The sequence below is a fragment of the Heterodontus francisci genome, chromosome 29, assembly GCF_036365525.1.
Source record: "Heterodontus francisci isolate sHetFra1 chromosome 29, sHetFra1.hap1, whole genome shotgun sequence".
NCBI classification, from domain to species: Eukaryota; Metazoa; Chordata; class Chondrichthyes; order Heterodontiformes; family Heterodontidae; genus Heterodontus; species Heterodontus francisci.
Window position 1 is genome coordinate 31,820,059 of NC_090399.1, and position 24,807 is coordinate 31,844,865.

The 24,807-nt window shown below is 43.3% G+C and overlaps 1 protein-coding gene across 1 annotated transcript in view; it reads right to left on the reverse strand.

Moving 5' to 3' along the window:
- LOC137345995 (complement C4-A-like) overlaps nt 1-24,807 on the reverse strand; it is a 120,641-nt gene that overhangs the window by 36,241 nt on the left and 59,593 nt on the right. The window contains exons 19-27 of the mRNA XM_068009291.1: nt 23,817-23,921; nt 17,327-17,397; nt 16,540-16,679; nt 13,633-13,845; nt 11,970-12,025; nt 11,623-11,699; nt 7,358-7,561; nt 4,946-5,021; nt 1,433-1,589 (exon numbers count right to left, since the gene is read on the reverse strand). Of these exons, the coding sequence (XP_067865392.1) occupies nt 1,433-1,589; nt 4,946-5,021; nt 7,358-7,561; nt 11,623-11,699; nt 11,970-12,025; nt 13,633-13,845; nt 16,540-16,679; nt 17,327-17,397; nt 23,817-23,921 (1,099 nt within the window). The remainder of the gene's footprint in view (nt 1-1,432; nt 1,590-4,945; nt 5,022-7,357; nt 7,562-11,622; nt 11,700-11,969; nt 12,026-13,632; nt 13,846-16,539; nt 16,680-17,326; nt 17,398-23,816; nt 23,922-24,807) is intronic.

Consider the following 24,807-nt stretch of genomic DNA (forward strand, 5'->3'; position numbering starts at 1 on the left):
GGTGATGGTGCCAGTAGCTGGAGAGAGGGTCTGACTGTTAGATTCTCTCAGGGGAGTTATTTCAACCACCGGAGTCTTTAGCCTGACCCACCTCTACTCCCTAAAACCCATCGCCTTGAAATTGTATTCATTGTGACCCGCAGCATTTAGGACAGGAGGTTAAATGAAAAGTGAGGGAACGCGGTAAATTGGAGAGAAATATTGTGCTTCACAAATTTTAGCAAGGCTGTAATGAGTATTTCAACAACTTACATCTTTCTAGTGTCTTTAACGTGCTAGAAAAACGCGCTTTACAGGAGTGTTATCCAACAAGACTTCCTAGGTTGTCATGAATGGTATATATAGTGCAAAATGGGCCCGGACCCCTTGCCAGTTGAGATTATATTCCTCCAGATTGTTTCTCTGTTCACCTTTGTGGAATAAAAAATCTCGGCCGGGTGTTTGGTCCGTTTAGCGTTTCCGCACAAGTTGAATTTGTTCCCCAATATATTGGCAAAGGCCTGCTGGAGTATGCAATTGAAACCCAACCTGGGCCCCACAGAACCACATCCAACCCGAACCCCACCAGGCCCGAGTCCTTTGATTTTTCCCCCATCCGACCCAACTACCGGAATGAAGCTGATTATCTCAAAGAGGTTGTGCTCTACCTTGGATGGAATCACTCACTGCAGACTAGTGCGGAGTTGGGATACACGTTTTCCGCCTTGAGGACCTGGCTGTTCAAATTTTCAAGCTTTTCCCTCCCTGAGCAAAAGGCAGTGCTGTGTCCGACTCGGTCCCACCCGAGCCCGAATGCCGCACCCGGAAGAGGGACCCCGACCTGGCCCGAATCCAACACATGTTGTTCGGTCTGGTCGGGTTGGGTTCGGGTTGCCATGCTCTCAACGAAGGTATGGGGGATACATTGAAGCAGCAAAATGGCCGCACCACACCCCACGCTATCCACGCATTCGTATAAGAACAGAATCTCATATGAGAACAGACCCGAAGAATGGTGACAGGTAAAGGAAATGTCAGGGAATAAAAGATCGAAAATTGCATATTTAATTGACGTGATGTATTCCACATGCAGGCATGCCCGGTCCTCTACAAAATAGTTCTGAACATGTTTCATTATGAGATTATATTATAAATCCTTTGGAAAGAAAATAGAAATTCGTTTTGGGCAGGATCGGATCAGCCGCCCGTTTTAAGGTCCGCCTGACATTCAGTTCCCTTGATTTCAAACGAGATAATTATGGCTTCTGAATATAAACGGGGCCCAATGCTACACCGTCCTACATTCTATCACCCAGGCCTAATTTCTACCCCTCCATTCTGCACCGGAAAGGGAAAGATATACAATGGAATTAACAGGACAATTGTCTCAACACGGAGGGAAACGCATCCAAAGAGGCCGGGAGATATGGATTAATAAAAATGTTGATACAACCTGCATTCCTCTATCTACTACTGGATGTGGGTCGTAAAACTCTCCAGTTTCCCTCTGACCGTTCACTAAGTACGAGACGGATTGTTGAATGTGACTTTTTTCAACGTAGATTTGACTGTTAACTATTGAGAGTATCTTAACAATAAATGCGGTTAACCTGAAAGGTGAAACAACAAATGGATTACAAGCACAGATTCGTAATGCCTATATAAACCAATTCCAGCGCATGCTTTTCTGCATTCAGCTGGTATTTACCCTTTGTGGCTTATAAAATTGTAACCTTAATTAATGCGGCTGACTGCAATGAATTTGGCCTAACCATCAGCCTCAAGAAAACGAACATCATGCGGCAGGACGTCAGAAATGCTCCATCCATCAACATTGGCGACCACGCTCTGAAAGTGGTTCAAGAGTTCACCTACCTAGGCTCAACTATCACTAGTAACCTGTCTCTAGATGCAGAAATCAACAAGCGCATGGGAAAGGCTTCCACTGCTATGTCCAGACTGGCCAAGAGAGTGTGGGAAAATGGCGCACTGACACGGAACACAAAAGTCCGAGTGTATCAGGCCTGTGTCCTCAGCACCTTGCTCTATGGCAGCGAGGCCTGGACAATGTATGTCAGCCAAGAGCAACGTCTCAATTCATTCCATCTTCGCTGCCTCCGGAGAATACTTGGCATCAGGTGGCAGGACCGTATCTCCAACACAGAAGTCCTCGAGGCGGCCAACATCCCCAGCTTATACACACTACTGAGCCAGCGGTGCTTGAGATGGCTTGGCCATGTGAGCCGCATGGAAGATGGCAGGATCCCCAAAGACACATTGTACAGCGAGCTCACCACTGGTATCAGACCCACCGGCCGTCATGTCTCCGCTTTAAAGACATCTGCAAACGCGATATGAAATCCTGTGACATTGATCACAAGTCGTGGGAGTCAGTTGCCAGCGTTCACCAGAGCTGGCGGGCAGCCATAAAGGCGGGGCTAAAGTGTGGCGAATCGAAGAGTCTTAGTAGTTAGCAGGAAAAAAGATAGAGGCACAAGGGGAGAGCCAACTGTGTAACAGCCCCGACAAACAAATTTCTCTACAGCACCTGTGGAAGAGCCTGTCACTCTAGAATTGGCCTTTATAGCCACTTCAGGCGCTGCTTCACAAACCATCGACCACCTCCAGGCGCTTACCCATTGTCTCTCGAGATATGGAGGCCAAAGAAAGAAGAGGAATTAAGGATTCATAAGAGCACATAACAACCATATTGGGAAGGTTACTGATGGGTTAAGCACGTAAGAACTATAAGCAGGTCAAGACGGCCGAACTCCATCTGTCCAATGTATCATTCTTTTGCAATGATTTAACTTACTCTGTAATCAGTTAGCATTGATCTATTATTTAAATAAATAAATAATAAAGAGTAAATAAAAAAAATAAAATAAATAAAAAATAAATAAAAAAGTAAAAAATATCTAAATTTCCACACACATAATTGTCATATATGCATTAACACCATGTTAGAACTACGGTTTTTGGACTCATTACCCGGGTTCAATTCTGGATACTGCCTGTGTGGAGTTTGCAAGTTCTCCCTGTGTCTGCGTGTGTTTCCTCTGGGTGCTCCGGTTTCCTCCCACATGCCAAAGACTTGCAGGTTGATAGGTAAATTGGCCATTATAAATTGCCTCTAGTATAGGTAGGTAGTAGGGAAATATAGGGACAGGTGGGGATGTGGTAGGAATATGGAATTAGTGTAAGATTAGTATAAATGGGTGGTTGATGGTCGGCACAGACTCGGTGGGCCGAAGGGCCTGTTTCAGTGCTGTATCTCTAAACTAAACTAAACTAAACTAAAAAAGCCAGAATCCTTGTACTTAGCCCTGCAGAACCCCACGGGAAACAACCTTTCAGTCACAAAAACACCTGTCAACCATGACCCTCTGCTTCCTAACACTCAGACAACTTTTGATCCAACGTGCCACCTTTCCTTGGATCCGATGGGCTTTAACTTTTCTGACTAGTGGGACTCTCTGAAAAGCCTTGCTAAAATCCAGGTCGACCAAAAGGTGAAAACAAGAGCTCAAAGGGTGTTGGAAGTGATAAGAAATTCTTGTTTGAAGGTCATGATATATAATCAATGATTTAGATTTAAATGCAAGGGGGCAGGATTACGAAGTTTGCAGACTTTTACAAAAATGAAGTGTTGTTGATTGTGAGGAAGAAAGCTGTAGGCTTCGGGAAGATATCAGTGAGCTGGTTAGAGTGGCAGAAAAGTGGAAAATGGAATTCAGTCCAGAAAATATGAGGTAATACATTTTGGGAGGGCAAGCAAGGCAAGGGAATACACAATAGATGGTATGATACTGAGAAGTGCAGAGTAGCCAAGGGACCTTGGTGTGCTTGCTCAGAGATCTCTTTAGGTAGCAGGACAAGTAAATGAGGTGTCAAGAAGGCATACAGAATATGTTCCTTTATTAGCCAAGGCATAGAATATGAGAGCATGAAAATTATGCTAGAACTGTATAAAACACTAAGTTAGGCCACAGCTAGAGTAGTACATACAGTTCTAGGCACTGCATTATAGGAAAAGTGTGATCACACAAGAGAGAGGAAAGAGGATTGACAGAGGATGTTGCCAGGAATGAAGAATTTTAGTTATGGGGAAAGATTGGTTCAGCTGGGATTGTGCTCTTTGGAACAGAGAAGGCTGAAGGAAAATCTAATTGAACGGTATAAAATTATGAAGGGCCTAGATAGAGTGGGTAGGAAGAACCTATTTCCCTTAGCAGTGAGGTCAGTAACCAGGGAGCATAGATTTAATGTTATTGATTAGAGGGAGTTGGAGTATTTTTTTTTTTGCATCCAGAGGGTGGTGGGGGTCTGGAACTCACTGCCTGAAAGGGCGGCAGAGGCAGAAATACTCATTGTATTCAAAAAATGGAAATGCACTGGAAGTGCCAATCTTCAGGCCTACGAACTAAGAGCTGGAAAGTGGGATGAGGTTGGATAGCTCTTTGTCGGCCGGCACGTACACGATGGGCCAAATGGCCTCTTTCTGCGCCGTAAATGTTTTATGTTTTTAACCCCCAATGGGTCTACATTTGCTTTGGCCCGAATCGCATGGAGAGCCTCTTTTCACTCCTCACTCAACATTCAATGTTGTTTCAGTCAGTGGAGCTGGATATCAGGCAGGGAGAATATGGGAAGCGGGGAGAGGTCCACAAGGTACCATCAATTTTGCATTGCAGCCCAAGTCGAATTTCCAACCCAAGTCGTTTCATTAAACCATTGCAAGCGTTTCAATATTGACTTCCAATATCGTCTGACACTTGAAAGTATAGCAATCCGCATTTTTAAAGGTTTAGTGCCTTTTGATTGCGAAGCACCTTCCGCTCAGATATTTAGACTCTGATATCTGAGATGAAAGTTGCTTGACGGTGAACCACAAGTGACTGTAGGAAAGCGCAAACTAAAAGTCGGAAGCGAAAAACATGGCAAAAACAAAACAATACAAACTCACCATGTGCTGCTGGGGCGATGGAGGTATATTCCGTATGATCCATCATCCTTTTTATATTCCAGTATCTTTTTGTAGCCTGCAAACAAAACACCAGATTTGATTCATGTGCTCAGTCTTTATTACTGACTTTCTCAATATTAGTGTTGCTTATTTCGTATCGTCATTTACAACATTTATTTATTTTGTCTACATTATAATAAAAAAAAACACTGGTGTAGATTTGGTGCTGGCGAAAAGCATGTAGCAGAAAACCGCAGGCCTGCACTCTATTAAAGCTATTAGTGGGGAATTCAAGCCCTGTGGGGGTACAATGGCCCCAATTGCATTTCCGATCAGCGAGTAGGCGCTTCATGATCAAAGCAGCCCCAATGACTAACAGAGTGAGTGCTGTTATGTAATTGATGCAATACCTGTAGCGATACACATACGCTACACAGCATGTTAGGCACGGACGACCTTATTAGTTGGCAGGAAACCCTTGATGGCACAGAGTGGGAGGCCTTGGGAAGGTTAGCTGATCCCTTCTTCTGTGGAGACGGAATGGATAGTGAACCTTTAACCTTCTTTCAGGTGTAACACATCCAGCACTTGACTTATTTAACAAATGCCCCACACCATTTTCCAAATACTTGTTTATATGCCCGGTGCTCATCTGCGGACAAAGTGTGAGGTTTAGTGATTTAAAAATCAAGGATGTGGGCCTTCAATTTCCCCAATTGCTAATGCTGGAGCCAATGGTATATCAGGGAATAATTCAGGTTGTACATTTTTTTCTAGAGTTAGAGTATAAATTACAAAGCAGAATTTTGAAGGTGATAATCCCAGAATTACGCTCGATGCCACATGCCAATTATTACAGCCACTGCCAACTGAAAAGTGGAACAGGGAAAATGGTTAGAAGGGAAGTACTCAGACGTACTCAGTACTCAAAAATAATAGTCGTGAGATCTGGGACAGCGGTGAACTGTCCAGGGTGGAATGGCTTCAACTTAATAACAAAACCAAGGATCTGCCCGACGGCTAATTGACACAGTAGTGTTGGTTTTAAACTAACCTGACTGAGGACGAAAAACAAGATGAAAGAACAGAAAGGGAATAAAACAAAACAGCAAGAAAAATAGATGGACATGAACTTATCTTTTTCAAACTAACAAAATGAATAGGAAGTGAAAAAAATAACATTTCCATAAATTGGAGTCAGGGTTGATTCGGCATGTACAAGAATTTACAGGGTATTCCAGGAAAACATTGGAATGGTAATTAGAAGAATTACTAACTTTGGAGGAGTAGGACATACTAATTCTGAAATCAACGGGAATTTCTTTTCGGGTCCTAATATTTTCCGATGAGGTATAAAAGCAAAGGTGGGTGGCATCGCAATACCAAGGAAGGATTCTAACAAGCTCATGGAAAATAAGGATGTTCTAGGGGAACACGTTAACCCAACAATTACAACCTTTATCGGAAGGAAATTCAACGGAGATTGCTTGATTGCGGCTTTCTGAGACTGTCCTGGCCAATAAATGATTTCCCATCAATTCATTTTAAGATGTGGTAAAATACTGTTTTACAAGCCGAGAAAGCAGCATAAATGCAACAACAGAATGCATGCAACTTTACGTCTGATTCATTGACGTGGTGGATAATTTGCAGAGATATTTTTCAGGTTAATGGTATGGCTATGTACACATCTAATGTCTACTTTCATTGGCTTTTGCACCCTAAGCCAATTCCCAGGAAAATGGTTAACACTGGTTAGTCTCCAGCTTGAGTATTGTGGCCAATTCTGGGCACCGCAATTTAGTAAGGATGTAAAGGCCTTGCAGAGGGTGCAGAAGAGATTTGTTAGAATGGTAACAGCGCTGAAATACATCAGTTCCTTGGACAGAGTAGAGAAATTGGGGTTGTTCTCCTTAGAGCAGAGAAGGTTAAAGGGAGATGAATGGGTGTTCAAACACATAAACGGTTTGGATAAGTAAATAAAGAGAACCGTTTTCTAGTGGCAGGAGGGACAGCAACAATAAGACACAGATTTAAGGTATTGGCAAAAGAAAAAGAGGCAACATGAGTTAGGAAAGTATGTCGCCAGTTATTGTGATCTGGAATGTACTCCCTGAAAGGGTGGTGGAAGCAGATTCGATAGTAATTCTCAAAAGAGAACTGGATAAATAGTTGAAGGGGAACAACTTTCAGAGCTAAGAGGAAAAAGTAGGGGAGAGGAACTAATTGGATAGCTCTTTCAAAGAGCTGGCACAAGCACGATAGGTCAAATGGCCTCCTTCATTGTTATCATTCATTACTTCTACGATTATACATAATTTTCACCAAATATAAACGTTTGCCTTGTACTGATTCTTATTAGCATTAAAACGAAGTTTCCGTGCTTCTGACTAATTGCCATGCATACCCTACCTGTTTCAATATGTTCGAGGGCTTCATCTTTTCGTTCAGCTTTTAGACAAAGCCATTGGTCGCTTTTGTCTAGATATTTAACAGCAAACACCGTTGGTGCCATTAGAACTGTTGTTTGTTCAGCGCACCCTTTTGGTACTTTAATGAGACGATCAATTCCTTCTGGCGTTAGGCAGTTTTGCACTGTTTCTCCCATCACTTCACCTAAAAAGACGCCAATAAAGAGTCAAAGAATAGAATGGGAAATGCTGAAATAACAACAATAACTTATATTTCTATCGCACCTCTAACGCAATAAAATGCCCCAACAAAACATAACACCGAGCCACAAAAGGAGATATTAGGTTAGATGACCAACAGCCTGGTGACAGAGGCAGGCTTTAAGGAGTGCCTTACAGGAGGAAAGCGAGGTGGAAAGGCAAAGAGGTGAAGGAGGGTTTTCCACAGCTTGGGGCCTAGACAACTGAAGTCACAGCCACCAACGATGGAGAAATTGAAATCAGGAATACATAACAGGCCAGAATTAGAGGAATGCAGATATCTTGGAGGGTTGTGGATCTGGAGAGCATTAGAGATAGGAGGGTTGAGGCCATGGAGGGATTTGAAAACAAGGATAAGAATTATAAAATGAAGACGTCACTTGACCAGGAGCCAATGTAGATCAGCGAGCACAGGGGTGATAGATGAATGGGACTTGATGTGAGTTAAGACACAGGCAGCAGAGTTTTGGATAACCTCAAGTAACTTTTTATGCCATTAAAAATAATAAAAAATAAACCACGCCTGGCAACGAGGAATCATTTTCGAGGAGTGGATTCAGCAAATGGTTAAAGTTCACCACAATTCCAACAACTGTAGGCACAAAATAAGAATAATTTTGTTTATTTCAGAAAAAAATAAACAGAAGTTTGTAACTGATCGCTTGCCATTCACTTTAAATGGATCAATGATGCAATCACAAATATATCCTGTGCTGCTGTCAGATTGCAGACCTCATAGAGTAAAACATAATGCACTCCTGTGAAATCACAATTGACTTTTGATGGATATTTATCTAATTAGCAAATGTAGCATCTGTATTCAAGAAAGAAGGGAGGCAGAAAGCAGGAAACATTGGACCAGTTAGCCGAAGATATGTCATATGGCAAATTACTAGAATCCATTATTAAGGAGGTTATGGCAGGATACTTAGAGAAACATAATGGAATCAGACAGAGTCAACATGGTTTTGTGAAAAGGAAATAGTGTTTAACTCATTTATTAGAGTTCTTCGAGGAAGTAACAAGCAAGTTGGATAAAGGGGAACCTGTAGATGTGATTTCCAAGAGGCATTTGATAGGATGCCACATCAAAGGTTGCTACACAAGATAACAGCACATGGTGTAGTGTGTAACATATTAGCGTGGATAAAGGACTAGCTAGCTAACAGGAAGCAGAGAGTAGGGATACATGGGTCTTTTTCGGGTTGACAAGCTGTAACTAGTGGAGTGCCACTGGGAACAGTGCTGGGGCCTCAATTATTTACAATTTATATCAATGACTTGGACAAATGAATGTAAAGTAGCTAAATTCGCTGATGAAACCAAGATAGGAAGGAAAGTAAATTGTCAAGAGGACGTTAATTGCCTACAAAAGGATATAGATAGATTAAGTGAGTGGGCAAACAAATTGTCAGATGGAGTATAATGTGGGAAAATGTGAACTTGTCCACTTTGGCAGGAAGAATAGACAAGCTGTATACTATTTAATTGAAGAGACATTGCAGAACTCCGTGGTACAGAGGGATCTGGGTGTCCTGGTTCATGAATCAGAAAAGGTTAGTATGCAGGTAAAGCAAGTGATTCAGAAGGCGAATGGATGTTGGCGTATATTGCAAGGGAAATCGAGTATAAAAGTAAGGAAGTTTTACTGCAGCTGTATAGGACCTTGGGAAGACCACATCTGGAGTACTGTGTACAGTTTTGGTCTCTTTATTTGAACTCAGTTCAGAGGAAGTTCACTCGACCAATTCTGGGATGAAGGGCTTATCTTAAGAAGAAAGTTTGAACAGGTTGGGCCTATACCCGTTGGATTTTAGAAGAATGAGAGGTGATCTTATCGAAACATATATGATCCTGAGGGGCCTTGGTAGCGTGGATACCGGGAGGATGTTTCCTCTTGTGGGGGAGACTAGAACTAGGGGACAGAATAAGAGGTCTCCCTTTTAAGATGGAGAGAAAGAGATTTTTTTTCTCTCAAAGGGTCGTTAGTCTGTGGAATTCTCTTCCCCAGAAAGCAGTGGAGGCTGGGTCATTGAATTTATTCTAGGCTGAATTAGATAGATTTTTCATAGAGAAGGGAATCAATAATTATGGGGGCAGATGAAAACGTGGAGTTGAGACCATAACTAGATAAGCCATGATCTTATCAAATGACACAGCAGGCTCGAAGGGCCAAATGGCCTACTCCTGCTCCTAAGTCCTATGTTCCAGTGTCCTATGTTCCAAGATTCATAATGGAGCAGCAACATGAGCGAAGGTTTCTATTTTGATGGGACTCGAGCGCATTCCCAACGTGGTGAAACTTCTGCCAACAAGAAATAGCTCTGTGGGCTCTCTTGCAGCCTTGGATGTATTAGTGTATTTTCAGCCTCTACCTGGGACTCCTCCCTCCCGAGTTGGGCGTTGAGTTTTGCTTTGAATCGAAAAGTAAACTCTGAGGGGTTAAAATTCCTCCGAGCCCACTCCACTGGTGGAAATGTGAAGGGTGGGGAGGGGTGGAGGACACTGACAAGGGCATAAGGCCCGATTCTTCCAACACTGAGGGGCCTCATTCATGTTTCACATTGCTCGATCAGAGGATGGAAGGTGGAATCATGCTTATGAGCGTTCTCCAGTTGCATGCACCCTCGCAGAGGCCTGGGATGTTGTGGAGGCGCTATCACTATCTGGTAGCTGCTGTAAAGCAAACCAACACCTCTGAAACGGACTAACTTCCCTATGTGTATGTTATAGAATCATAAAATCATACAATGATTACAGCGCAGAAGGAGGCCATTTGAGTCATTGAGACTGTGCCAGCTCTTCGGAAGAGCAACTCAGCTAGTTTCATTCCCCTGCCCTTGCCACATAGCGCTTAATTTTTTTCCCTTCAAGTGCTGACCCAGTTCCCTTTTGAAAGCTCTGATAAATCTGCCTCCACCAGCCTTGCAGGCAGTGCATTCCAGACCACTGCCTGTGTAAAAATGATTGTCCTCATGTCGCCTTTTTTGACAATCACTTTAAATACGTGTCCTTTAGTTCATGACCCTTCCACCAAAGGTAACAGTTTATCCATATCTACCCTGTCTAGACCCCTCATGGTTTTGAGAACCTGTATTAAATTTCATCTCAACATTCTCTGCTCTGAGGAGAACAACGCCAGCTCCTCTAATAATAATAAAGGTAACTGAAGTCTCTCAGCTCTGGAACCATTCCCGTACATCTTTTAGAAGCCCTCTCTAAAGCCTTCAAATCTCAGCAGGCCTAGTTTCCAGTTGGCATATCTGGCTGGGGAAGACTGGAAACTCTCAGTAGACATGTGGAAAATCTCTCTGCCCACGTACCAGAATCTCCCAATCTACTCGATGAGCAGAATAAGCAAGTGCGATCCTGGTGGCATTGTTTTGAGGTTGATAATGCAGACGGCCAATGGAAAAACTTGCTTAGCGTCTATGGGATGCAGAAAGAGTTTGATAATTGAGGTGGCACCTATTCTTCCTGCACCAGCATTGTTTCTACACACACATTGGATTAAAATGGGCTGTGTTTCAGTTTGAAATCCTTAATCCTAGAGCCTATTATAGCACACTAAAACTAATATCTATAGAAAAACAAAACTGATGGAAGGATTCCGAAATAGGAGACTTTATGCATAGATATACCAAACTGTGCTCCACGTATTATAAACGTTTTATCGTTCTGCTACATCAAATACAAAACATACATCTTCTGTAAGTGGAACCTGTGTCTTTATTTACCCTAAATGGAGATTCTATCCCTCCATCTAAAGATTGGAATAAAAAGAAGAAAATCCAGTCGCCACGTTTTGAGTCACCGACTGATAATCAGATATCAGTTGCAGCATAACGTCAGCTTATGATGTTTATTTTTTGGGAAAATAAGAAATACAACTAGGAGCCAAAGTTTAAGAAAAACGGATTAAATTTACATTGATAATCACAGGGAAGCCAAACAAATGATAACTGATCTCAGATTTCCTCCTTCAATAGAAAAAATATTTATTACCTCTTGCACGAACGTAAAGGTAGGATTTGGTGTCTGGAACTATGTCAGAAGGTATTTCTTCAAATATATGATAGGTCCTCGCTAATAAAAAATGACAAACTTCATGAAGACGTAAACAAAGAATCTTAGTGCACATGATGCATTTCTAATATAAAAGCAAAATACTGCAGATGCTGGAAATCTGAAATAAAAACAAGAAATGCTGGAAATACTTTTCTCATGTCTGTTAAATGTCAGTCAATTACTTAAACTTATATAGCATTCCATAGCCAATCATGCCACCGACTAGAAAGATACATTTATGCTGGCGTTTTACACAGAATTGGTTTCTAAATACACCCCAATACTTGCCACGTGGATTAATGAAAATGCTGTGGTCTTCAGTCTTCAGGACGCCTTCTCCCTAGAGGAGGCAAGGCAAGAGATGCACAAATGAAATGTGAAAAACTATTTATGGTGCACAAAAGAACGAGTTGTCTATTCTTCACAATAGGTGGTACTGCAGCCTTTGAGGGTGAGGAATATTGAAAATTGCATGCTTGTTGTCCATATCAATGTTTTTTTTAATACTTCAGCCTTGCTGTATTTACAGCCGGATGGTCGCCTATTCTGCAACTATTGGAGGTGATATGGGACATGGTCAGGTAAGCAAGACAGGCAGTATTGCTCCAAGCCACTCGTTTTATGCTTCGCCTGACAGTCATTTCCATTGACTTCAACAGAACTGAGCAATGGATAACGGTCGTGTGGCCCTACCGTGTCCAATTTCACCCCATTATCTAATTCTTGAACTAAATGCTACATCTAAATGCTACATCCAATGTTCCAATATATATTCCGAGGACCGGAAGCTGTTACATTTTGAATGAACCTATGTATTTTGTAAGAATTGCTAAATGAATTATATGCGCTTTTCTAGTTTGGGTTCAATTTGCGCTGTTATCTGCAGGAAAACCGTTTTTTTTAAAAAAAAAATCACAATTAAGAGAACATGCATGCATCTTAGGGAACAATACTTAGATGCTACTGTTTTGTTAATTAAAATGCAGCAAGTCCTGTTTCTGTAGGTCGAACTTTCACTTGTCTAGGCTCCCAACAGAGCTTTTGTCACAGATGTTGGCGTCACTGGCAAGGTAGGTACTTATTGCCCATGAGAAGTTGAGCCAGCTTCTTGATTATAATCATTTCAGACAGCAGTTAGTAGCCAACCACACTTTTGTGGGCCTGGAATCACAGAGAGGCAAGACCAGGTAAGGGGCTAGATTTCCATCGCCGAAAGGACATTCGGGAACCAGATGGATTTTTACAACAATCTGATAGCTTTGTGGTTACCATTACTAATACCAGCTTTTGATTTCAAATATCATTTAATTAATTGCATTTATATTCACTGGCGGTGGTGGGGTTTACACTTTTTGTTCCTGGGTCATTTTCCCGGTCCATTAACAAAACCACTGTGCTACTGTTCCTCTTAAATAGGTAACTGCGTAAGTGTCTTTTGAGTGAACGAAACGGAGACGGAATAAAATTAGCCTTCGATAGTTAAAAAAAAAGGCAGCGACAGAGGACACGTGTTTGTAATTTTTAACCTAACGTTGCGGGCACGAAACCCGCAGGATGGGGTATAATGCTGGATTTACATCCTGCCCTATATTGTTCTCTATTGATTTCAACATACAGTAAAATCGGACGATCTAGAAAACCAGCATCGCGCTGCCTGCGGTGAGGTTCCTGCAGCGTGAGGTAGGTTAAAATTGTCCTGAAACTCACTCTGCAGAGCAATCTAGCAACTGGAGTCTGAAACTACATTGTATGAAGTGACAGAGCAAAGCTTAATAGGAAAACATGAGATGACAATTCACAATAGTAAATGTTGTGAGAAACATACGATAAGAATTCAAGAGAACAGAACATAAAATATATAGACAGGAATTACGCAGCCGACAAAGGATTCTTCATAATAATTATCTGCCAGAGAGAAGAAATATACACTTAATAAAGTCCACTCACCAGCACTTTGAGTTTTCGTGTAACGGCATCGCTTACTATTCGATCCGTATTGCTGTATGCAACCACAGTGATTGGAATATCGCCAATGGTTAGTGGGACGACAGAGAAGTATATGGGATAGGCTGAGTTTGCTCTAACAGTCACAGTTCTTGCGTGTTTCTCGCCTGTGGCAGGGCTGCAAAGCACATCTACGGGCTTCATGTATATTTTCATCTGGTTGTAATGTAAAATGTGCATGAGTAATAGGGGTGAAAGAAAATCAATTCATACATTTTCTAAGTCAACAGTTAAAATATAGCGGCATTTTCGTTGAATCAATCGCTCCTCAAGTCACTTGAGGGTGGATAGCCCTTTCAGAATGAGAATTCCAAGAGCCAATGTTGCTTCCTTGATCTCAGTCTAAGTTAAGACTGTTGAGTTCACGTCTCACGCAAACCTGACAGTTTGCTTGATTCAACACATCAATGAGTTTTCCATTTTATCTTTTCCATTAGCACTGCTGACTGGTTGGTTCAAGATGTTTCCTTAAATTTGCAACATTATCTGCTCCGTTGGCAAAACTCTGCTTTGACTTTGGAAGCTCAACTGCAAAAGGTTGAATTTGCACTATTATTTGGGAGCAATGCAAGGCGCCGGAAACCACCAGCTGAAGAAACGAAAGACGTGTAATTTATGGAGCGCCTTTCACTGCCTCAGGTTATCCCAAAACGTTTTGCAGCCAATTAAGTAGTACTTTTGAAGTAAGGACACGATTGTATTGTAGGGAACCAGCAGCGAGTTTGTGCACTGTAAGCGCCCACAAAGAGCAAAGAGATAAAAACTAGATAATCTATTTCAGGGATAAATGTTGGCCAGAACAATGGTGAGAATTTCTCTTTGGTTCTTCCCAACAGTGCCATGGGAGATATTGCGTCCACCTGGGAGGGCAGGTCGGGCCTCGGTAGAACGTTTATTCTGAAATTAAGCGCATTGCACAGTGCAGCACTCCCTGTTATTAGCTTGCGATATTCCCTGCTGAGGTAATTTTAACAAACTGGCTGGCCAGAAACTGACCGGATCAGATGGGCCGCCAGTGTTAAAACCGCCAAAGTGTCATGGCGACTTGAAGGAAAATTGGGCCAACGGATGACATTCTTTCGAATGTCTTGGCCAATATTTATCCGTCAATCACCATCACTGAAAACATATTATTTGGCGATTATCACTTTGTTGTCAGTAGGGCTTGTTGTGCACAAATTGCATGCTGTGTTTACTACATTACAACAGTTAATACACTTCAACAGTATTTTTTTGGGGGGCTGTAAAGCGCTTTGGGACATTCTCAGGTTGTGAAAGCGCTATATAAATACAAGTCTTTCTTTGGGAAGTTCATTCAGTTTAACGGACTGTTCAGTAATATATTTTGACTACATCACGACACAAATTATAACGTTTTCTTGTTCAAATAAAGCTTTGTAAGTACAAAACAATGGATCAAACTGGAAATTAATTTCATTACACTTTTCCAAGCATTCTAAATAAACATCAAGGGGGCCATGTTAATTCCAGGCAACGGCGATATTAAATTAGCCGCCCATTATGGACCATCACTGAACTTCCTTTCAAACCAATTCGATTCCTTCGGTTTTACACCATCAAAAATGTTATATGAACATTTAGAATCATTGGATTTTAAGCGTGGGCCAGACAGATACTATTTTAAATAATTAATCGGGATTGGGTTCAATTTACACCCGACTGGTTTTACTCTCCATTGACTTGCATAAAACCATTGTTTCACCCAATCCCAGTAGCTCCTCACAGTTAGGGGTAGATTAAAGTGACCCACAGATTTACATTTCTGATCTTTCTTTGCCTCTTTCTCGCGCACACATGCCCGCACGAGCGAATTAACCTGAATGGTTAAATACACTCTTTATTTATGGGGACATAGGAACAGGAGTAGGCCATTCAGCCCGTCGAGCCTGCCCCGCCATTCAATTCGATCATGGCTGATCACTTACCTCAGCGCCACTTTCCCGCGCTATCCCTGTACCCCTTGATCTCATTAGTAGACAGAAATCCATCTATTTCTGTCTTGAACGTGCTCAATGATCGAGCTTCCAGTCGGAATGTTCAAGCTCTTTGTTTAATTCCCGACAATTTACATCTGTGGTCATCAGTTGACAGCCAAAATAAAAACACGACGTTGTTGACAGAGTTCTCACTGTTCGGGTTGCTCCAGGACAAGAATGAAATAGCCAAGGAGGGCAGATTACTTGTGGGAACATTTGCACAACTATCAGGTGGGAAGCTGGTGGTAGTGGATCGCACTCCGGTTTTACACATCACCCAATTTTGGTATCCTTTATTACACAGGAATAAAAATCGGGCTGGTGTGTAAAATAGGCGCCCTATTCACTATCTACCGTATCGGGCTCAGCTATAAAAGTGATAATTCACCCATGCTTGTGCGCACAATGCACGGGGTTATCCTCAACCTGCCTACGACATCACTGCACAAAACTTAACAAATATCCCCTCTCATACTGGTCTTCATTTCATTTTAAAAATTATTTTGCATCTGATTTATATCTTATGGCAATAGAATTTGATTGAATGCTAATGTGTATATAATTCTTAATGTTTACGTGGAAAATGATATTAAAATGACTTATTTGTTACTCACATCCTACTTTGGAATTATTTATAATCTGCAGCTCTTTAGCTCGATTTTTTTTTGCATTTTTCTGCAGTTAGAGACATGGCTAAGGATTGTTACTCTGCCATCGGCTTTTCCGAAATTATGGCGGTATTATGGGATATATTTTGCTTTTGCAAAGCAAATTGTCTCACGCGTCCATTACGTCTTTAACCTATGTGAATGACTCATTAATGCTAATAATTTATTTTTGTTTCACATCTTACCTCGATGTCTTCGAAGTGGTAATTGTACAATATTGCTCTCACTTCCAGCTGTTCATTTCTTTTGACTGAATATGGTAGCCTCAAAGATATAAAAACTGGCTTGAAGACTTTCATCTTCTTAGGCTCCGCAACACAAAAGCCTGAAGGTAAACAGAATATAATGCATCGTGGTTTTTTTTAAATCCATAGTTATATGTTTGTTTAAACAGTTTATTTAATACCACAGGCATAAAAATGATGGTGCAAGAATTGCATAGGTCTTACACAAGCGTTGTTTGTAATTTTTCCCTCAGGAAGAATCTCTTGATGAATGCAGTTAATATTTCAATTTTGCAGCATCCCAATTTTACCCGTGAATATTTTGTGCATTATGAAAAGTTTTAGCGGAAGATTTTCAAAATGTACTTCCGATATTAACCCGCAAATGCATGAGGCTGCAGATGTACTAACTGGAGTTCATTGTGTTCAACCTCACATTAAAAATTAGTGAAGAGAAAATGGGGCGGAGTGTAAATCAGGATGCTGGGTCACTATTACTTGTTTCGACATACCACACAAGACCAATTACTACCCCTGAAGCGTCATTTATCACTTTTTTTTTCCAGAGTTAAACAATATAAACATAAAGTATTTGAAATTAATAACTGGCTCACAAAAGTATTTATGATGTTACTGTACACAACGCCGAGATGAATTGAGCAGTGTTCTCTTTCTGCAGTGAACAACATCATTTGCTGCTATGATCATCTAACAAACAGATGCCAGACCAGAAAAGCTTTTTTTTTACCTTTCTTCTCAAACATGCCAACTGCTTGGATTTCCCACGTTGTTATGGAGTCGGGGAGGTGAAGGTTAATCCTAGAATCAAAAATAAAATAATGTAAATAAACACTGAGTATATGAAAATGTCAAAAATCAAATTTAACCCCTCCATCCTTGAAAACTACCACCCCGTCAGAAAACTGTGCTATCCTCTCGAAAGTCCTTCGACATGTTGTCACCTCCCAAATCTATTTCATCTTTCTGAAACTCCTTCCAATCAGGTTTCCCCTTCATTCCCACCCCGCCTCACCCCCCCCCGCCCCGCCCCTCACAACCCACAGTCCCTTCAACAATACCCAAATGGTTCTTATCAAAGTCATAAATGACTTTTAGTCCTACCGATTTGTGACAAAGTTAAATTATCCCTGCTCGTCCTTCTCGACCTGTCTACAACTTGTGACACCATCCTCCTTCCATCACTTCACCATCATCCAGCTGGATGGGACTGCACTCGCTTGGTTCCATTTGTATCTATTTAATTGTAGCCACAGAATCAGCTGCAATGGCTTCTTTTCCTGTTCCCACACTGTTTGCTCTCCTGTCGCCCCAGGATCTAGCGATGTCCTCCTCCTAATTCTCATCCGCATGCTGCCCCTTGGTGACTTCCACATGTACACTGATGGCATCCAGCTCTACCTCACCTCCCTTGGCCCCTTTGTAGTAATCATGTTTAATAATTAACTTGTAGTCCAGTTATGTGTAATAATTAAGTAAACAAATTATATTAATTGATTAACCTAATATTATATTCTCCTTAATTGCAATCAATGTTGGACACAGTTTCCATGTGTCTGCATCTTTGTCAAGATGCAGCTGCATTGGTATATGACAGGTGAAACACACCCCGGCCTCTGTGCAAAACGAGAATTTGTGGTTTAATTACATTGATTGTTGTGAAGACAGTCAACGTTAAATGGTTATGTGTCTGGGGCTGTATTCCGACCCAAACTCCCTAGCCATACCTGCTACATAAAACAACTGTCAGACCTTTCAGTATTGACTGCTGTGTTTTAAGTTAGTTAGTTCTTTTATTTATTTAGAGATACAGTACTGAAACAGGCCCTTCGGCCCACTGAGTCACTAAGTGGTGCATGCGCGGCAACGTCATCGCCTATCCGCGCCGAGTCCACCTTCGCGCAGACGGGATAAAGCATCATCGGGTAGCCACCGCCCCCCCCCCCCCTCCCCCCCATTCCGCTGGAGGAAGCAGCTGAATGGGAGATTTTGAGGCTGCAGGTCGATCCCAGCAACTCGCTCCCGCCCCACTAGTCACTCTCGCCCTTCGGCAACTCGCTCCAGGCCTCGCTGTTCCCCCCACTCCCCTGACCGATTGTTCCTCACTTCGCGCAATGCCGCTCTCCGGCTGATCACTCCCTAATGCCCCCGCCACTCCGCCCCCACCCCCAAGTCCAGCCGCTAGCTCTAGGCCATGCCGCTTCCCCCCTCTCGGCCACTCGCTCCTATGTCGCCCAGTTACCCCTTGCGGCCTGTCTTGCTTCTATGGGCGGCGCGTAGAGACTGATCAAACATGGGGTCGAGTGGCCCAGAGGTGGGAAGCGGTGCGGCCTGGAACTAGTGAGTGGTGGGGTGGTGTGGTGGGGGTGGGGAGCGAGCGGCTGGAGAGCGGGGTGGAGCGAAGCGACGAACAATTGGCTGGGGGAACTGGGGCGGTAAGCAGCGAGGTCTGCAGCGAGCGGCTGAGGGGCGGAACTGGCCGGTGAGGAGGAAGGGGAGAGTGGCTACTGGGGCAGGAGCTAGTAGCTGCGTTTGGGTGAAATCAGTCATAGTCATAGAGAGATGCAGCACTGAAACAGGCCCTTCGGCCCACCGAGTCTGTACTGACCAACAACCACCCATTTCTACTAATCCTACATTAATCCCATATTCCCTACCACATCCCCACCATTCTCCTACCACCTACCTACACCAGGGGAAATTTACCATGGCCAATTTACCTATCAACCTGCAAGTCTTTGGCTGTGGGAGGAAACCAGAGCACCCAGTGGAAACCCACGCGGTCATAGGGAGAACTTGCAAAGTCCTGGTCAGTCATATAAACGAATCACAATAACAAATTGGCAGCTCATGTTATACTCTCCCTGATTTTCTTTTCCATTGGTCGGGGTGCCAATTCACTATCTTCCAATGGAAATTTAGTCATAAAATTCCTTTTCTATTTAATAGGATTACTGGAATATTGATTTTTTAATGCATTCATGAGATGTAGGCGTCGCTGGCTAGGCCAGCATTTATGCCCATCCCTAATTGCCCTTGAGAGTGGTGAGCTGCCTTCTGGAACCACTGCAGTCCATGTGAGGTAGGTACACCCACAGTGCTGTTCCGAAGTGAGTTCCAGGATTTTGGCGCAGCAACCATGAAGGAGCAGCGATGTAGTTCCAAGTCAGGATGGTGTGTGACGTGGAGGGGAACTTGCAGGTGGTGGTGTTACCATACATTTTCTGCCCTTGTCCTTCTAGGTGGTAGAGGTCGTGGCTTTGGAAGGTGCTCTCCAAGGAGCCTTGGTGCGTTGCTGCAGTGCATCTTGTAGATGGTACACATTGCTGCCACTGTGCATCGGTGGTGGAAGGAGTAACCTTTTGTGCATGGGGTGCCAATCAAGTAGGCTGCTTTGTCCTGGATGGTGTCGAGCTTCTTGAGTGTTGTTGGAGCTGCACCCATCCAGGTAAGTGGAGAGTATTCCATCACACTGCTGACTTGTGCCTTGTAGATGGTGGATGGGCATTGGGGAGTCAGGAGGTGTGAGTTACACGCCACAGGATTCCTAGCCTCTGACCTGTTCTTGTAGCCATGGTTTTTATATGGCGACTTAAGTTCAGTTTCTGGTCAATGGTAGCCCCTACGATGTTGATAGTGGGTTATTCAGCGATGGGAATGCCATTGAATGTCAAGGGGCGATGGTTAGATTCTCTCTTGTTGTAGATAGTTGTTGCCTGGCACTTATGTGGCACGAATGTTACTTGCCATTTACCAGCCCAAGCCTGGATGTTGTCCAGGTCTTGCTGCATTTCTATAGGAGTCGTGAATGGTGCTGAGCATTGTGCAATCATCAATGAACATCCTCACTTCTAATCTTATGATTGAAGGAAGGTCATTGATGAAGCAGCTGAAGATGGTTGGGCCTAGGACACTACGCTGAGGAACTCCTGCAGTGATGTGCTGGAGCTCAGATGATTGACCTCCAACAACCACAACCACCTTCCTTTGTGCTAGGTCTGACTCCAACCAGTAGAGACTTTTCTCCTTGATTCCCATTGACTCCAGTTTTGCTAGGGCTCCTTAATGCCATATTTGGTCAAATGCTGACTTGATGTCAAGGGCAGTCACTGTCACCTCACCTCTGGGGTTCAGCTCCTTTGTCCATGTTTGAACCAAAGCTGTAATGAGGTCATGAGCTGAGTGGCCCTCGTGGAACCCAAACTGAGTGTCACTGAGCAGGTTATTGCTAAGCAAGTGCTGCTTGATGGCACTGTTGATAACACCTTCCATTACTTTGCTGATGATTGAGAGTAGACCGATGGGGTGGTAATTGGCCAGGTTGGACCTGTCCTGTATTTTGTGTACAGGACATACCTGGGCAATTTTCCACATTGTTGGGTAGATGCCAGTGTTGTAGCTGTACTGGAACAGCTTGGCTAGGGCGTGGCAAGTTTGGAGCTCAGGTCTTCAGTACTATTGCTGGAATATTGTCGGGGCCCATAGCCTTTGCAGTATCCAGTTCCTTCAGTCATTTCTTGATATCATGTGGAGTGAATTGAATTGGCTGAACACTGGCATCTGTGATGCTGGGGACTTCAGGAGGAAGATCATCAACTTGGCACTTTTGGCTGAAGATTGTTGCAAGTACTTCAGCCTTATCTTTCACACTGATGTGCTGGGTTCCCCCATCATTGAGAATGGGGATATTTGTGAAGCCACCTCCTCCAGTTAGTTGTTTAATTGTCCATCGCCATTCAAAGCTGGATGTGGAAGGACTGCTGAGCTTAGATATGCTCGGTTGGTTATGGGATCACTTAGCTCTGTCTATTGCATGCTGTTTACGCAGTTTGGTAAGCAAGTAGTCCTCTGTTGTAGCTTCTCGAGGTTGACACCTCATTTTAAGGTATACCTGGTGCTGCTCCTGGCATGCCGTCCTGAACTCTTCATTGAACCAGGGTTTGTCTCCTGGCTTGATGGTAATGGTAGAGTGGGGGATATGCCGGGCCATGAGGTTACAGATTGTGGTTGAGTACAATTCTGCTGCTGCTGATGGCCCTCAGCCTTATGGATGCCCAATTTGCATTGATAGATCTGTTCAAACATATCCCATTTAGCACGGTGGTAGTGCCACACAACACAATAGAGGGTATGCCCATGTGAAGGTGGGACTTCATCTGCACAAGGACTGTGTGGTGGTCATTCCTACAAATACTGTCATGGATAGGTGCATCTGTGGCAGACAGATTAGTGAGGACGAGGTCAAGTATGTTTTTCCCTCTTGTTCGTTCCCTCGCCACCTTCCGCAAATCCAATCTAGCATCTATGTCCTTTAGGACTCAGCCAGCTCGGTCAGAAGTGGTGCTACCAAGCCACTCTGAAGTCCGCCACCCAGAGTACATTCTGTGGCCTTGCCACCCTCCGTGCGTCCTCCAAGTTGTGTTCAACATGGAAGAGTACTGACTCATCAGCTGAGGGAGGGCGGTAGGTGGTAATCAGCAGGAGGTTTCCTTGCCCATGTTTCACCTGATGCCAAGAGACTACATGGGGTCTGGGGTCAATGTTGAGGACTCCCATGGCAACACCCTCCCGACTGTATACCACTGTGCTGCCACCTCTGCTGGGTCTGTCCTGCTGGTGGGACAGGACATACCTGGGGATGGTGATGGCAGTGTCTGGGACATTGTCTGTAAGTTATGATTCCGTGAATATGGATCGGAGGATTACAGTTAGTAGCCAAGAAGTACATAGTAGCATATTACTGGATTTCTATCCAACTTCATGTCAGGTCAGTTTGCTCGAACCAGCTGCCACAAGCATTTCCTGTGATAAATTGAGCAGCGCCATCTTTAATCCTGGCAGCTGCCTGAACGTCGCAGACACTGAGTGCTGGTTGAAGAGACTGCATTTGCGCATGTGTAAGTGCCGCGCCACCAAGTGGTTGCGTTGCAACTAGGAGCAGTGGTAGACCACTCGGCCTCTCGAGCCTGCTCCGCCATTAAATAAAATCATGGCTGATCTGATTGTAACCTCAAGTCCACATTCCCGCCTACACCCAATAACCTCTCACCCCCTTGCTTATCAAGAATCTACTTATCTCTGCCTTTAAAATATTCAAAGACTCTGCTTTCACTGCCTTTTGAGGAAGCAAGTTCCAAAGTCTCACGACTCTCAGAGAAAATATTTCGCCTCATCTCTATCTTAAATGGGCGACCCCTTATTTTTAAACAATAACCCCTAATTCTCGTTCTCCCACAATAAGAAATATCCTCTCCACAACCACCCTGTCAAGACCCCTTAGAATCTTATATGATTCAATCAAGTCGCCTTTTGCTCTTCTAAACTCCAGCAAATACAAGCCTAGCCTGCCCAACCTTTACTCATAAGACAACCGCCTATTCTAGGTATTAGTTTAGTAAACCTTCTCTGAACTGCGTCCAATGCACTTACCTTCCTCCTTAAATAAGGAGACCAATACTGCTCACAGTAGTCCAGACGTCGTCTCACCAATGCCCTGTATAACTGAAGCATAACGTCCCTACTTTTGTATTCATTCCACTCGCAATAAACAATAATATTTTATTAGCTTTCCTAATTACTTGCTGTACCTGCATACTAACCTTTTGCGAATCAGTGAATGGGAGATTGGGGAGACCCCAGTAAATTGGGTTTGGGGGAGGACACAAGTAAAGGGTAGGATGGGGGAGGGCACTAGTTTTCCAGCTCAGCTTTCATGCCCTCATAGGTGCCCTTATTTAAGTATTAAATACAAGTCTTAGTATTAGTAATACGTTTGAATACCCTGTGTAAAATAACTGACAAATGTCGGTCTTAGCAACGTGTATGCCCGTAATATTCCACCGTGCAAATTGAAATATCAAAGAATATTTCTCCGAATCAACAGCGAATGTTTTTATAATCTTGCATCAATTAAAGTAGGGCTTTCCAGCAAATGACACAAAACGGGACAATTGATATAATTAGAAACTTGTAGTGGCTTAAATAAATGGAAATCAAGTTGCAAGAGATATTGTTCCAGCAGCTGAATCGATACAGCCCATTGTTCACTAAGGAACCACATTTAAATTACCCCCACTAAATTCAGTTGAAAGGAAAATCACACTTATGTGTTCAATGGACTATTAATTTGATATCACCTACTATACACAATCAAAATTAAAATGACCTTCATTGTATATGAAATGTCCCACACATGGTGAAGTAGAATGTATTAACCTTACTTCTTCACCCCAGCGTGTGCAATAGGATGCGTTCTCCATTCCCAGCTTTGTGGAAAGTTGCTGCGAACATGGACAGAGGTCTCATCAAAAAATTCATCGCCATCACTCTCTGCCACTAAAGAAGAACAGAAGATTTAGCGGCCTGATGTCAAAATTCTCAAGATGGTCCAAACATAATGGGGGCTTACATTGGACGTAGAAAGGGACACAAAACAGGAGGAATCACATTTGTTGAGCGTTATACGACAATGAAATCAAGGAAACTCAATTTAAGGGATGAAACCAGACAGACCACTCAGCATCGACTGAAATACTGGAAAGAACAATGGCAATGGCAAACCCAGACCTGTCGACCCTGCAAAGCCCTCCTCACAAACATCTGGAGGCCTGTGCCAAAGTTGGGAGAGCAGCTCCACTGACTAGTCAACCAATAGTTTGACATAATCATACTCACCGAATCATATCTTACAGACAATGTCCCAAACATTGCCAACACGATTCCCGGGTATGTCCTGTCTCACCAGCAGGACAGACCTAGCAGAGGTGGTGGCACGGTGGTATATAGTAGGGAGGGAGATGCCCTGGGAGTTCACAACATTAAGTCTGTACCCAAGAAGTCTCATGGCATCAGGTCAAATATGAACAAGGGAACCTCCTGCTGATTACCACTTAACCCCCCTCCCCCCAATAGCTGATGAATCAGTACTCCTCCATTTTGAAAACCACATCGATGAAACACTGAGGGTGGCAAGGGCACAGCATGTACTCTGGGTGGGGGACTTCAATGTCCATCAGCAAGAGTGGCTCATTAGCACCACTACTGACCGAGTTGGCCGAGTTGGAAAGGACATAGCTGCTAGTTGGGTCTGTGGAAGGTGATGAGGGAATCAACAAGAATGAATAATGTACTTGACCTAGTCTTCACCAGTCTGCCTGCCCCAGATGCATCTGTCTCGAACAGTCCTTGTGCAGACTAAGTCCCATCTTCACA